General features: G+C 43.4%; 1 protein-coding gene across 3 annotated transcripts in view; it reads left to right on the top strand.

Annotated features, from left to right (window-relative positions):
* The window catches only part of RGL1 (ral guanine nucleotide dissociation stimulator like 1), a 280,022-nt gene that overhangs the window by 205,440 nt on the left and 58,347 nt on the right, over window positions 1-16,235 (top strand). For all 3 annotated transcript variants that reach the window (XM_027083044.1, XM_027083045.1, XM_027083047.1), the window contains one exon: window positions 3,259-3,336. In XM_027083044.1, coding sequence (XP_026938845.1) covers window positions 3,259-3,336 — 78 coding nt within the window. The remainder of the gene's footprint in view (window positions 1-3,258; window positions 3,337-16,235) is intronic.

Here is a 16,235-nt window from a genome sequence, read left to right as displayed (position 1 = left end):
GTGTGTGTGTGTGTGTGTGTGTGTGTGTGTGGTGTGGGGAAGCAGCAAGGAAGCCAGTGAGGCTGAGGGGAAGTGAGTGAGTGTAGGAGACGTGGTCAGAGATATGAGGGGCATGTCACTTAGGGCCTCAGGAGATGGGTAAGATGTTGGCCTTTCCGAAGAGTGGAGAAGAGTGGGAGCTGGGGGAGGGTTTTGAGCAGAGCAGCGGCATGAACAGCATCGCTGCGGCTTGAGGCAGACCTGCCAGGAGAGGCGTTAAGCGCCTGTTGCACGGATCCAGCCAAAGATGGGGGCAGTGTGAGCCAGGGCAGAGTGACGAGAAGTGCTGGGATTCAGGATATGTCATAAAGGCAGAGCCAAAAGATGTTCCTAGTGGATCGGGCAGAGAAGAAAGAGTTAGGGGGGGCTTCCCTGGTGGCGCAGTGGTTGAGAGTCTGCCTGTTAATGCAGGGGACACGGGTTCGAGCCCTGGTCTGGGAGGATCCCACATGCTGCAGAGCGACTGGGCCCGTGAGCCACAACTATTGAGCCTGCGTGTCTGGAGCCTGTGCTCCGCAACAAGAGAGGCCGCGATAGTGAGAGGCCCACGCGCCGCGATGAAAAGTGGTCCCCGCTCGCCACAACTAGAGAAAGCCCTCGCACAGAAACGAAGACCCAACACAGCAAAAATAAATTAATTAATTAATAAACTCCTACCCCCAACATCTTAAAAAAAAAAAAAGAAAGAGTTAGGGATGCTGCAGCCTTTGAGCCTGAGTGCCTGGACCGTGTGCGCCACCACACACATGCCTTGTTATTGATGGTTCTGATTTGTCTCCAAGTTATTACCAACCACTCATGCTGGTCCTGACTATGAGCCTCTACTCATAATACTCTGCTGGCCGGGAGAAGTATCCATGTGGTCTTCTGAGCAGATGGTACCGGGTTCATTAAGGAGAGAGAACTTTGCTCACTCACCAGTGTAAGTTACTTAGTGCTTTGTGACATGGTCTGACTGCACCTGTGGCATCACATTCTGGGAGCAGAACTGTGATGGGTGTTCATGTCACCCCGGCCAGCATCTCAGCTCTGAGTCTGAAAAATGCAGAGAAAGAGCAGCAGAGTGTGAGAAGCAGAAGTAAAGACAAGGAATAGGAAGACCAGGGGATTTTTAGTATGAACGTCTCTGGAAAGAAAAATATCAGGTGCAATAAAATGTGTATCTTTCCCTCGTGAAGCTTTTTCGCTTTTATTTCGACCTCTCAGAGGTTCCAGTTGGAAGATAAAAGTTGCAATATTTCCAGGATAACCAGAAAGAGAATTAATGAAGGAACACAGAATGTGACCCAAACGAAGGTTAAGTCCCACATTTAGTCACTGAGGGCCGGCAGGCGGGAGTTTATGGATGACTCAAGTCAGATGCGTGGCAGGCACAGTGGCCTCCCTCTTCACTGTACTTACCCCATCTTTCCTACTTAAATAAACCAGAGTCTGTTGTGAGGGAACATGAGGACAGGGTTCGCTATGACGGTGGCCAAAGAGAGAGCCAAGAAATCCCACTCTATTTATTTACTAGGAATCTCATTTCCCAGCCCTGCCTTGCCCACATGGGGCTGCATAAATCTTAATCTGACTGAGTTCTTATCTCAGGGAAAGCAAAGGGTAGCCCTGGAAGCCTCTAAATAGCAGGTGCAGGACAGAATGAAGAGGAACAGGGAGGGTGGAGGCCAGTGGAAAATACCTCTGGGAGGCCGAGGAGTCCATAAAGCTGATGAGCTTGAGAAGGAGCACGTGGATGGGGGAGGGGGCTGATGCCTGTGGGCGTAAACTAGGACCTGCCGGGATAGGGCGATGGGGAGACCAGATGGACTGGCATTCTGTCAAACCAGATGGTGGGCTTTTATTTTTAAAAGGGCTTGTAAATCCTAGGAACAAGGAACCATAAGGGTACTGGGGTTCTTAATCCTATTAGTAGAAGACAGAAGTGTTCTCTTTAAAAATGTAAACCCCACCAGTTATAGAATTTCTATTATCAAAACTTTGGGACAGATTACCAGCTTGTGAAACTCCAAGGAATCTCTGAATTCTCCACTGATGGGAAGAGAAACTGCAGAAATAGTCTAGGCATTATAAGTTAATATAAAGGCTCCTCCTTAGGAGTCTAAAGTGAATTTACTAAATGAACATTCTGAACCAAACAAAACATGATATATTTGTATGAAATAGACTTGCTTACCTATGGAGTTGGAAGGACATCTAACAGTGTAACCGGGGACTGATCAATGTTTTTTTTTGTTTGTTTGTTTTTTGCGGTACACGGGCCTCTCACTGTTGTGGCCTCTCCCGTTGCGGAGCACAGGCTCCGGGCGTGCAGGCTCAGCGGCCATGGCTCACGGGCCCAGCCGCTCCGCGGCATGTGGGATCTTCCCGGACCGGGGCACGAACCCGTGTCCCCTGCATCGGCAGGCGGACTCTCAACCACTGACCCACCAGGGAAGCCCCTGATCAATGTTTTAATAAGTTTTGAGTTTGTAATGAGAGAAATTTTAAAGTTTAGGCACCTATTGCTTTCTAAACCGTTGTTGCCCTTTGCCCCCCTTCCCCAGTGGCTGGGGAAGCCTAGATCAGCCTGACCTCGGTGTACACACTGCTGCTCTCTTGGTTGCTGAGACACGACGATTCTGTTCTTCAGTCCTTGTCTCTATCTCAGCCTTTACTTGAGGGTTTGGAATTATTTCCATCACCTTCCTCCAGTAGGACCTATCCTCAAGGAGACCAGACTCATAAGCAGAGCACGGAGTCGTCATCTTGTGCCCCTGTGTGGCACAGGCGTGAAGGTTGTGCAAGCAAAGCCACATCTTCCTTCAGTAGCTACACAGAGGGGTTGATGCTCCGGAGTTCATGAGGAATCTCCCACCTGTGCATCCCATAACGCCTGATTCTCCTGCTAAGAGGAAAAGAGTAATTTCATCGAAAAAAATCCAAAGAAATGTTAAATATTAAGAGAAAGTTTTAAGTAATGTGATTCACTGCTAAATCACTTTCCTTGTAGACCGTATATTTATACATACACACACACACACGTATATATACACACACATATATATGTTTACCCATTAAATAAATATCAATGATATAGTATCATTTTTGATGTTATTTCACAGATATTACTTTCCTTAAATACTCCTGAAAAGTATAACTGTTGTGCTTGAAATGGAAAAGAGTTGCTCTCCAACACTACTCATTGCGTTTTCTGTTTGTTTGTTTTTATCTATAAAGGTATGGGAACCTGACAAGCCCAAACTGTGAAGAAGTTGGAGGCCAAAGTTCATCAGAGTCTAAGACGGTGATCAGGAAGTGAGTCTGCCTCTTCTCTGCATTACAAGCTCTCAGTCAAGACTTATTATCTTAAAAGAATGTAATTTAGTGGAGTTTTTAATCTCCTTTGGAATGTTGCCATGGTTTTTTCCATAATACAGATAAAGTCATAGAAGTATTTTTTGACCATCTAATGCTATTCATTTATTCATTCAGTAAACATGTATTGATCACACACTCTTGGCCAGGCCCTGTGCTAAGGGATACAGCTATGAACACAATAAGTAAGTCCAAGCTCTTATGAAGTTTATATTTTAGTAGAGAGAGAGAGAGAGACAAAGAATCCAGGCAGAAAAGAATGAAGGAGGGCAGGGGGGCTAGATCCTGGTGGAGACGTTGATTTACATAGGCTTTCTGATCTCATCTGGAGACATTGGAGCAGAAACCTGCAAGTGGTGCAGGTGAGGCCTTGTGAGTGTCCAGGCAGGGAGAATATGGAAAAAGCTCTGCGGCAGGAACAGTGTTTGAGAAACAGTAGAGGCGTGAATGAGGCTGCAGCCAAGTGAATGAAGTGGCAGGTACTGGGGCATGAGGCCTGTAAGGGCCCCTCATCACATGGAGGCTTTGGGAAGGATGCTGAATTTTATTCTGAGAAAGATAAGAAACACTTAACAGGCCTTTAGGAGAATAGCGCTATGGCCTGGTTTATATTTAAAAGGCCTACTCTGGCTCTGTGTGGAAAATAGACCATGACACTGGGGACAGGGGCAAGGGTGGCAGCAAGGAGCCCGGTTAGGGCCCTTACGTGGGTCCAGGCAAGGGGTGATGACAGCGTGGACGTGAGTAGTAATAGTAGTTGTCAACATCGTCATTATAGGAGTGGTAACAAGAAGTAGTAGCTTGTAGTAGGGACAGCTTCTGCAGAAGTCCTGAAGGTGTTGCTGACAGGATGTACCGATGCAGTGGGTGTGGCATGTGAGACAAAGAAGAGGCAAGGATGCCTCCAAGGGTTGTGTGTGAGCGAGCGATAGGATGGAGCCCCGGCTTTATGCGATAAGAAAGTTTGGTGGGGAGCATGTGTCAATAATTTCATCTTAGATGTGTTAATTGTGAGGTAATTGGGTGAGTGTAGATTCCAGGGAGAAGTCTAGGCTGGAAGTATACATTTGGGCATCCTTAGTTTATACATGGTGTTTAAAGCTATGGGAATGGATGTGACCTCCTGTGGACGAAGGGTGGATCTAGAAGGGAAAGGTCCAAAGACTGAGCCTTGGTTCCCTCCAGTACTGAGAGTTAGGAAAGCAGACGGTCCAGCAGAGGAGACTGGAACAGAGCAGGCAGGGGGAAGGAGAAGAAAGAAGCTGTGTTCCAGAAGACAAGCGGAGAAGGGGTTTTGGAGGGGGCGTGACCGACTCTGTCTGATGCTGTCCAGACATCAAGTGAGAGGGGTCTGGGGAGTGACTCCTAATTCTGCCACACTTTCGTCTTTGGCACCCGTGGCAAGCGCAGTTTTGGTGGATGCAGATGTGGGTTAAGAGAGGTTAGAAGGGGAGGAAGTGGGGACGGCAAGTTTAACGACTCTTTGGAAGAGTTATGTTGTAAAGGGAAACAGAAATGAGGCAGAGGATGAGGGCAAGGGATGGTCTTTTCATTGTGCCTTTTTTTTTTTTAATGGGAGGTAGTTTATGCTGATGAATTTGATCCAGCAGTCAGTGAAGAAGAAATCCACGATGTAGGGGTACAGGCTGCTGAAAGAGTGAGGTTCTTGAGTAGATAGGTTATATACTAGGGTGCTTGAAACCACTCGTGGTTTCATTTTGGGATCAAAAGTTCAGGGAGGTAATCCTATGGAATTTTTAACTGTTCAGGCAATTGGCTGATGGACTCCTTTCTCCAGGAGCCAGGGATATAAAGATGAGAAAACTAGGTATCTTTTTAACTCCTGAGTTAGTTGTCAGGCAGTTTCATAATTGTATTGGATGGGCCATAACCTTCCAGAAAACTAAACACACCAGTGTAGATATTTGAATGCCAAGTGCAAGGTGTGGTGAGTGGAAGAGATACCTTATTCCTAGAGGGCTTTAGGGAGGCTTCTTGGAAGAGGTGACATCTGAAGCAGGCTTTGAAGGAGCGTGAAGGTTTGGATGGTAGAGCCGTTTAGGAAGAGGGGACAGTGGGATCAAATCAGGGAAGTGCAGAGTATATGATATTTGGGAGAACAACACAGAATTGGGGCAGCTGCTTCACTGTGTACATGTTGGGTGAGGGCAGCTAGTGGAGCTGAAGTTATCGTGAAAGGTTTGAATTTCTCACAAATTCAAGAGGGTTTGGACTTTCCCTGGTAAGCAGTGGGCAGTCAGCCCTAAAAAGTTTTTGCAGGAGGGAAGCTGTATAATCAGATAGGCAATTTGAGGGAATGGATTAGACTTACAACCTTTTTTTTTTTTCTTGTGGTTCTTTATTATCTCATTGTTGTGCCCAATCCAGATGCCACTGCCTAGCCCATAAATGCCACATCAGCATCGCCTGGGAACTTGTTAGGAATGCAGAGTCTCAGGCCCGCCCCAGACCTAGATTAGAATCTGCATTTTAACAAGATCCTCAAGTGATTCCTATGCATTTTAAAGTTTGAGAATCGTAGGATTAGAGGGGTTTTGTTGTTGTTAGTTTTGTGTATCCATGAAAACTTACAGAAATAATAATTTTTTTAAAAAAAGAACCTTTTTAGAATGAATTTTAAAACATATGTCAAAGAAGAGATACTCTACGAATTGAGTGGCCAGCTTGTCAAATGTAACCTCGATCTGTGACCAGATGCAGCAATAAGCATGTTGCTATCTACATATTTTGGAATTGCGTCACATCTAGAGCTACCATTCAACCAGTCACCTGAACACCCTGAGGAGAGTAACAGTATGAAAACTATCGAGAGCTTTGCTGTTTCCCAGGGGGTGTTTTGAGGTTAAATAGTTTTCTGGGAAGTAGCAGTTAAAGCAAATTGCTTTGTACTCTGGACGTGAAGAGTCATGCTCATTCTTTCTAAGGCCTGTTCTAAAACTTCATTCAAATGAATTGTACACCAGGAACAGTAACGTGGGTGAGGCTCCAGGATAAGATGTTTTAAAGGGCTTTACAGTTCTAAGCATATGAGGCCTTAACAAAGAGCTTCACATAGAACTCCCCTGAGGGGTCCATCATCTGAGGACAATGGTCCTTTCCTAAAGCCTCACAGTGAATTGGTAGAAAGTTCTTGACCCTTTTCCTCAGACTGAGTTGCCTTTTTAAAAAATTATGCCTGATGAAAATATGCCACTTTATCGTATAATGGGTCACTCTGTCCTACAGATACTGGAATGCTAAAATCCCTTCTCTCTGCTGACCTCTTTCTTCTTTCCATTTCCCTTTCTTCTGTCTTGTTGGGGTTTTTTCCCTCCACTTCTCCTTTTATTATTTTTCATCTCACTTGAGCATTCTCTTTTTGTTCTCTTTTTCACAAGTTACCCTTCTGATCATTTCTGTGACTTGATAGGGTCACTGCTTTGTCTGTTTTTGGAGGAAATCAGGGAAGCACCTTGTCCATTCCACATGTAACACATGGAAAGTTCCTCGATCATCTCAGAGCTGCAGCAGCTGACTTGTAGCAGTGACTGAAGGCTTCCTGATGGCTGATAGATGTGTAGGAGATATGGCTATATGCCAGTTCTCAGTGGGGGAGTTTTGCCCCCAGAGGACATTTGGCAAGATCTGGAGAATTTTGGGTTGTTTCAACTTGGTGGGGAGGTGCTCTGGCATCTAGTGGGCAGAGGCCAGGATTGCTGCAAAACATTGTGCCATGTGCAAGACCGGCCCCTCTCCCCTCTGCAACAAAGAATTACCTGACCCTAAATATCAATAGTGCCTAGGTAAGAAACCCTGCTGGACGGTGATGAGGCTGCTGCAGGGCTCAAGTGAAAACTGTCTTTATTTACGAACATCTAAATATATGTAAAAATAATACCATACTTATTTGGAAATTTATTTATTTATGCCCCTTCTTATAATTAGGCGAATCCAATGCTGAGGTGGCCATGGAGCCAGCCTCATGGAAGGTGACAGACCCTGGGAAACGAGGCTGGAGAACTCACACTCAAGCTCCTCCTCCATCACTGTCACTTCACCTCTCTCGGTTTCAGTCTCTTTTCCTGACAAATGAGTGCTCTGAGATCCTTTCAAGTTTAAGGATGCCTAGGATAAAATTTATTTAGCTTTCTTTAAATCTTCTTTTTTTTTTGCGGTACGCAGGCCTCTCACTGTTGTGGCCTCTCCCGTTGCGGAGCACAGGCTCCGAACGTGCAGGCTCAGCGGCCATGGCTCACGGGCCCAGCCGCTCCGCGGCCTGTGGGATCTTCCCGGACCGGGGCACGAACCCGTGTCCCCTGCATCGGCTGGCGGACCCCCAACCACTGCGCCACCAGGGAATCCCTCTTTTCATCTTCTTAAAAATGAAAATGAATATCAGAAGCAGAGATATGGTCCAAATATTATATTGATTGTTTGAGAGGTGCCCTTTACTGCTTGTCTCTGTTGGAAAGACTGGGTAACCAGTTTTGATAAAATAGGAAAGAAAAAATACACAGCTTCTTTGATTTGCTTATTATTAATCGTGACATCAGAACTGCTGGCTAGGATCATAAATAAAGAGATGGACTAAAGCATTGTATTGTGGGGTCAGGCAAGGAGCAGCAAAATGCCCATTGTTTTCCTTTGCTGCAAATCTGTGTTCTTGTGATTTCAGGTGGGAAACAGACGGCAGGAATTCAGTGACATTCTAAGAAGTAAACATCCTGTTTTAGGACAGATGCCTTCAGTTTTGCAGCCCAGGGATATGGGGGGTGGAGGTGGGGAATCACTACTGGGTTTAACTATGAAAAGGAAAATGCTCAACTATTGTTTGGTTTTTCAGTTTTTGTTGTAAAGCATAGAACAAGGCTTACATTTGATACAGGCTCCCAAGTCCCAAGGTAACAGTCTTTCCTGTATTTCTGAATATGGATCTAATGAACCTTTCAAAGGATAAAAGAACTTAAAAGAAGGCAAAAATGTGGAAATAACAGATGAAACAGTCAAGATGAAAGATTGGTTTCTGGTGTCTTGGACCACAACTGGCTAGTGTTCTTCATGAATTTCAAAAAGTATCTGATTGTGCTGTGACTCTCACTTGTAATTCCAGTCCCGAGTATGCCCGGTTCAGGCTTTGTGTGATATCAGGACCTTTAAAGTTATCTGGCTAAAGTAAGAATTCCTTCAGTTGCAGGGAATTCAACTTGCAAGGATTTTAGATGTTGGAATCTTTGCCACACAGTGATTTCTGATGTTAGCACTAGACTGATGTAAATAATAAGTCATACCATGTTTGTTTCTACAATCCCTAAACTTGTCACTGTTGGGAAATCAGGGAACTCACTTCCTATGACAGAAGAAAACATCTCTGCCAACATTCATTCTACCTGCGCCCCTTTCCTCCTTCCTGCCGACACTTTTACATGAGAAAATGCTATCTATTTAGAATAATAAAATCTGAACCAGATGGGAAAAGGAAACTTTCCTTAGTGCAGATTTATTACAATCATTGAATTCAGAAGTGAAGAGAACATGAAGAAGGGATATTAACCATACAGAGCCTTGACACCGTGAATCTTCACTCTCTGAAATGTATTTGAGATTAGAATATCATATATATATATGTACATACACACACACACACACACACACAGAACTTTATTTAAAGATGTTTAAAACTATTCAGGAATTACGCTTTTTTATTCCTTTTAAAAAATTACTATTGTAATGTTGAAATAATTTCAGTTTTTTTTCTTTAATTGACTCTCATCACTTCCCTTCTGGAATGCCATGTTTTGTTTTCTCAAACTCTTTACCATAGCAGTGGTTTAAACCACTGAAATCATACTGCTTTCATCTCCAAACATTCAGATGATATAAAAGTCATTCTTGTAATCTTTTCCCAGAAGTTGTAAATAGTGACACCAGGTTTTAGCCAGTGGTAAAGAGTCCTATAAATATTAGTATCCAAGATATTGGAAACATTTTAAAGAAAAGGGAGATGAGTTAAAGGAAGTTGGCTGTAATTCTTTAATATCTGGGAAACTTTACAGTGGAAGGTATTAACAAGTCTTCCCAGTGAGTTTGCGATCAATATTCATTCCATCAAATTCAAATAACCTAAGAAGGCAATTGAAATCAATCTGAGTGATTGTAACAAAAATGGGGCAAAGAAAGAAGAGTAAAGAACAGAGCAAAAATAAGATTTAAAACTCCAAATTTAGAAGAATTAAAGGCTATAATGTGAAAGGAATATTTTTAAAAAGTAAAACAAAAGTAGAAATGGAGATGCAATAAACCACATAAAAGAGCCTGGTATTGTCTTTAAAACATCCATACTGGACAAAGAAAAACAAAGTATAGTTTTAAAAAAGTCATTGAAATCTTGAATCAAAATTATGCATTTAAGGGAAGAGTGCAGGCTCCCAAGCAGAAATTACTTTTCTAATAATGGAGGAATGAAACAACATCGATAATCATTGATTCAGAGAGAAGAATAAATGGCCGCCTGAGAATCTCCTAAGGTCCTCTACATGTTAGAGAAAGGTAAAGAGACATCACAACCAGACTCTGTCCCTTGATCACCCTGCAGCGGCAGAGATGATGGAAATGATGATACCACTGTCACCTCTCCGACCACCACCACTGGCTACAGTTTGGGGTGTACTTACCTTAGTGCAAGGCTTTCTGCTAGGCATTTTGTACCTTCTTTTACCATCACAGACATGCTGTGAGATATTGTCCAGATTTTATAGGTGTGTAAACTGAGGCTCTGGAAAAGTTACGTGCTTTGACTAAGATCAAGCAACTGGTTAATGACAGGTCTGATATTTGATCTCAGGTCCAATTGACTCCAGGACTTGGATTTCTCACCGTTTTACTCTCAGGCCTGTTATTTCAAAAATAGCGTTGGGATCTCTGGTGCTCATAAATTCCCCCTGCCCCCTCACCCCTGCCGCCATATTTGTCGATATTACAGCAAAAGGGCTGCAGAGAGAAGTACATGAGGAACTAGGGTATACTAGGGTATAGTCTCACCGTTGTGACTAGTGCTTTAGCTTGTTAGCATTCTGAGATTGTACAGTTTGGGATTATTTCCTTTAGCCTGTGTTGTTTTGCCTGGCTTTTTAATGAAATGAACACCCCAAGCAAGGTCCCCAAACAGCTGTTAGAAATGTGGAAGTTAGGCTTGTTTCCTGGGGAAGGAGATGGGTTGGAGGATGTGAGGAAAGAAGAAGGAAGACCAGATTGGTCAGGCCCATCAATCTGAGCGCCTGCTTCCTGTTCTTGGTTCTCGTAGCATCTGTCATCCCCAACGGAAACTCCATTCTAATGGTGAAAACTGTAGAATGCCTCAGCAATTTTTTCATTAGAGACCTATTTATAGCATAAAAACTCCCTTCTCGGACTGTGAGGAATTGGAGAATAATGAGTTACTGAGGTCCCTGAAAAATAACTTTGGTGAGCGGCGGTGTCTCTTTCTAATCATAATGGCTAGAGTTCATTGGCTGCTTCATAGGAATAGTCCCTGTGTTAAGTACTGAGTATCCTTTTAATACCCTTATAATAACTCTATGTGTTATTATTCCTGTTTTACAGATGAGGGGTCTGAGACATAGAGAGGTTAAGGAACATGTCCAAGGTCATACAGTGAATAAATGAGAGAGTGGGATTTAACCCAGGCTTTAACCTCAACACTGTGTGGTCTCTACTTCTTTCCCTGTGATAAAAATGAGACTATTTCTCTTAAGTACTTAGGTTGGACCCTCTTGTTCATCTCTTTTTCCCCCTTAGGACATTTTAAACAACAGTTTTACATTTATATAAAAATTGAGCCAATAATACAGAGTTCCCATATACCTTCCCCACAGTTTACCCTATTATTAACTTCTAACACGAATATACACATTTGTTATAATTAATGAATCAATGCATTGTTAACTAAAGTTCATAGTTTAGTCAGAGTTCCTTATTTTTATTTTTACGTAATGGCCCTGTTCTGTTCCAGGATCCCATCCAGGACACTGCATTACATTTAGTTGGGATATCTCTCTAGGTTCCTATTGGCTGTGACAGTTTTTGACTTTTCTTGTTTCTGATGACCTTGACAGTGTTGAGGAGTACTGATCCAGATATATTTTAGGACACCCCTTTATTAGAATTTTTCTTGTAATTAGATATTTTTCCTCATAGTTAGACTGAACTTATGAGGTTTGAGAGAAATATCACAGAGATAAAATACCATTCTCATCACATACTTTCAACATGGTTTACGACTGTTGATGTTGGCCTTGATCACCTGGATGAAGTTGTTATTTTTCAGGTTTCTTCATGACATATGTCTTTTTTCCCCCTTCCTTTCCATACTATATTGTTTGGAAGGAAGTCACTATGCACAACCCCTTTGGTTTGCTTCCCTTCTTTTAGGGTAAAGTATCTACCTAATTTATTTGGAAAACTTCTGCATGGGGGATTTGTCTCGCCCATTTATTAATTTATTCAGTCTTTTATTTATATCAGTATGGACTCATGGAAATTTATTTATACTGTGGGATATAATGCAGTGCTACTTTATGTATTTTATTGCTCAGATTATTCCAGCTTTGGCCATTGGGAACTCTTCTGGTTGACTCCTGTGTCACTTTCACACATCCCTATTATTGTATTTGAGCCCTTCCTTACTTTATGGCACTACAAGACGTTCTAGACTCATCTTGTATATTTCCCATCCCAGTCTTAGAATCAGCCATTTCTTCAAGGAGACCTGGTTCTTTTTTTTTTTTTTTTTAGATTTTCAGGAGACCTTAAAGTTTTGTTTTTTTTAATATTTATTTTTGGCTGTGTTGGGTCTTCGTTTCTGTGCGAGTGCTTTCTCTAGTTGCGGCAAGCGGGGGCCACTCTTCATCGCGGTGCGTGGGCCTCTCACTGTCGCGGCCTCTCTTGTTGCGGAGCACAGGCTCCAGACGCGCAGGCTCAGTAGTTGTGGCTCACAGGCCCAGCCGCTCCGCGGCATGTGGGATCCTCCCTGGACCAGGGCTCGAACCCGTGTCCCCTGCATTGGCAGGCAGATTCTCGACCAGTGCGCCACCAGGGAAGCCTGACCTGGTTCTTTTTATTGGAGAATGATATTAGAAACCAAGATCTGGGTGCTAGGTGTGCTCATCGCTACTGGGGTGTCATTTCTTCTGGCCCTGTCAGCTGACATGGCTAGGAAATATATGTGTAAATGCGTATACCTATAAATATTTCTATGTATAACCATCTATACATTATATTAAATATGAATTTTCACTGATGCCTTCAACTCTAATCCTTACCACATGGACCATTCTAGCTTCCTCCCCTTGCTTATTTGTGAGTATCCTCTCCAGCAGTGAGAAAACCGGCTTCTACCCTCTGCCTTCCATTTACTTAATTGTTCAGTTTCAGTATATATGTACAGCAGTATCAGAATCGTTAACTCGTACCCCCGAGGGAAACAACTTTCTCAACCAGAGTCCAGTGTTGATGTGTAGTTCCTTTTGCCTTTAGTCCTTAATCTTATAGATTGTAATTCTTCTTTTTTAAAATAATGAAAATAGCTAATGTTTTTGAGCACTGACTATGTCTTAGGGACTATTCTAAATACTTCAGATATATTATCTCTTTTAGGCCTCACAAGAACTCTGTGAGGAGGGATCTATTACTGTATGCATTTTACAGATGAGGAAGCAGAGGCATAAAGAGGTTGGGTTTGTCTGACTAACCAGAGAGTCAGTCTGACTCCGGAGAATGTGTGTAACCACATTGGCTATACTGCTCATGAAAAACAGGCATTTAGGGGACCTCTTAGTTTTGTTCCTTTTCTAATGGAGTGCAGTCACTGACATACTGAGTAAGGTTTGGTAATATAGGGTTAAGTCTCTGCACAACAATTCTCTTCAATTTCTGTAAATTTACATTCAGTTGCCAGGGTCTGCACATGTAGTTTGGGAATGAAAGACAGGTGTGTAAACACTTGATTTTGACTTATTGGTTTTGAGCTCATCTCCTCCTTCCCTTGACCCTTTCCCACCCATATTTTCTCTTTCTACTGCATGTCCTTCCTATCCCAATCTTTTTCTTCCTCCTTCTTGCCTTGGAGGTTTTCCTCTTCTTTAACTGCCCATGGCCCTTCACTGGCTTTTCTGCCCTATATTGCCTTCTGGTGCTTAGTCCCTACTCTGGCTTTGTTTACATTTATTTCCCTGGGTCTCTCTTAATTCCTCTTTTACTTTCCCTCCCAGCGCTCTAACCTCTACTCACCACCAGTACCAAAATGTACAATGGAAAATGTACAAGAAAGCATTGCAAGATTACCTTGACGAGTCTAGATAATGTTTCCATCCTTTACATGCTTTTACAGGCAAAAAAAGGAAAAAAAAAATCTCTGCATCTCCCTTTGTTCTTTCTCATCAGGAAAACCATCTAGCCAGGGGTCTTAGAGGCAGACTGTAACTGGCAGCCTTCCCAGAAACAGCAGAAAATCATTCTGTGACTAGGAGAACAAGGTGGAGGGTCTAGCTCAGAGTCAGTGTCAAGGTTACTTTGCTTTCTTTCCCTGAAGGGCAAAGTGCATTGGCTCCCACCCAGAGGGCCTGGCAGTGTCCTGTGCTACACTGCTTCAAAGGCCACTCTCTACATAGATCTTTTTACCTTTTCATTATCTATATTAGGGAAAGATCCAATTCTTGGAGAGTATCCTAAAATAGAAAAAATGTTTTGCTGCTTTTAAAAAATGTTTCCATACCTAATCTTCTGCTGATGATTAAGTAACGATAAGTTATTACCTCAGGGCTTCCCTGGTGGCACAGTGGTTGAGAGTCCGCCTGCCAATGCAGGGGACACGGGTTTGTGCCCCGGTCCGGGAAGATCCCACGTGCCGTGGAGCAGCTGGGCCTGTGAGCCATGGCCGCTGAGCCTGTGCGTCCGGAGCCTGTGCTCCGCAACAGGAAAGGGCAAAAAAAGGAAAGGCCCCGAAACCCAAAAAAAAAAAAAAAAAGAAAATTACCTCAAATAGATTTCTGGGGAGAGAAAGCTCTAAGTGGACAGAGTTATTCTTTTTGTCATAATAATCCTATTTCTTGGCTTGGAAGTTATACATCATGGGAGCGATGACCTCATACCTAGAAGGTTTTTTTTTTTTATTAAACCTTTTACCAATTCTAGAGTATTTTACTACCTATGCAATTTTAACATGATTTAATGCATTTATCTTAAAATCCCTGTATGTATTAAAAATCTGTGGTTTGACCATAATAGCCTAATGCTCACCTCAGTCAGCCCTCTTACTCTGCATTGCATGCCTGAAGGTCCCTGAGAGTGATTAGAAGTTTTGTACTATTTCCTTATACCTCTCAGCTAAGACATCTGTCTGATGTCTTCCAACCAGGTATTCTTAAGTGTGATTTCTGTTTGGCTAAGAAATCAAATGAGCATAGCAAATCTCATCATGCTCCATTTCTTCCCTCTTTTCCTATTCTTTAAATAGTTCTTCCTTATGTCTCTTAAAAGTGTTTTGCTTTCTCTCACCTCAGGACCTTTGCTTACGCTGTTACCCCAGAGTCTTCACCCTGCTAATTCTCCCTTATCCTTAAGATCTCAGCTTTAACGTCATTTCCTCAGGGAAGCACTCCATGGAGCCCTGACCAGGTTTACTCTCTCTGAAGGTAAATACCCTAGACTCCCCTACTGTGACATTCATCACATAAATAGTTTTTGTGAATATGGAAAATAAAGGGTACTCAATAAATATTAGTTGGATTAGTGAATTCATTTTCCCCAGGGGTCTGTTCTATTACCAGTAAAAGTCTTAGAAACCGCACCTGGGTCTGGACACGACTTCCTTCCTTCACATACTGCAAGAATTTGCACCTTGCCAAGGATGTCTGAGGTAGAGAAAGCAATCCTGGTTGTCTGCTCTGCCATCAGATTTGGGTCTTGCCCCTGCTCTCCCCACCCCCCGTCCAGTCATTCTTAATCAGACACACACGTTCCCTTGGGAGTGAGGAGTGCTGGCTTTTCTCCTTACTGAGTGTAGATTATGTCACAATCTTAATCTTTCCATTTGGCTTCAGAAATTACTTCTTCAGTCTTCACAAGTTTTTTTTTAAAATTTTTTAATTTATTGTTTATTTTTGGCTGTGTTAGATCTTTGTTGCTGTGCGTGGGCTTTCTCTAGTTGTGGTGAATGGGAGCTACTCTTTGTTGTGGTGCGCAGGCTTCTCATCGCCGTGGCTTCTTTTGTTGCAAAGCATGGGCTCTAGGCACGTGGGCTTCACTAGTTGTGGCTCGCGGGCTCTAGAGCGCAGGCTCAGTAGTGGTGGTGCACGGGCTTAGTTGCTCCGCAGCATGTGGGATCTTCCCGGACCAGGGCTTGAACCCGTGTCCCCTGCATTGGCAGGCGAGTTCTTAACCACTGCACCAGCAAGGAAGTCCCTCTATTACACTTTGATGTTCCTGAATTGGTCTGTCCTGAGGGGGGCTAACTCAGGGGTGTGTGTGTGAGTGTGTGGTGTGTGTGTGTGGGGGGGGCATGTGTGTGTGTGGTGTGTGTGAGTGTGTGTGGTGTGTGTGTGTGTGAGTGTATGTGTGGTGTGTGTGAGTGTATGTGTGGTGAGTGTGTGTGTGGTGTGTGTGAGTGTGTGGTGAGTGTGTGTGGTGTGTGTGAGAGTGTGGTGTGTGTGTTTGTGTGTGATGTGCGTGTGTTTGTGTGTGTGTGGCGTATGTGTGGCGTGTGGTGTGTGTGTGTGGTGTGTGAGTGTGTGTGTGGTGTGTGTGTGTGGTGTGTGTGTGGCGTGTGTGTGTGGCGTGTGTGTGTG

The sequence above is a fragment of the Aethalodelphis obliquidens genome, unplaced genomic scaffold, assembly GCF_003676395.1.
Source record: "Aethalodelphis obliquidens isolate GAN/ISIS:26980383/991018 unplaced genomic scaffold, ASM367639v1 scaffold48, whole genome shotgun sequence".
Taxonomy (NCBI): Eukaryota; Metazoa; Chordata; class Mammalia; order Artiodactyla; family Delphinidae; genus Aethalodelphis; species Aethalodelphis obliquidens.
This window is presented reverse-complemented; position numbering and strand designations above follow the sequence as displayed.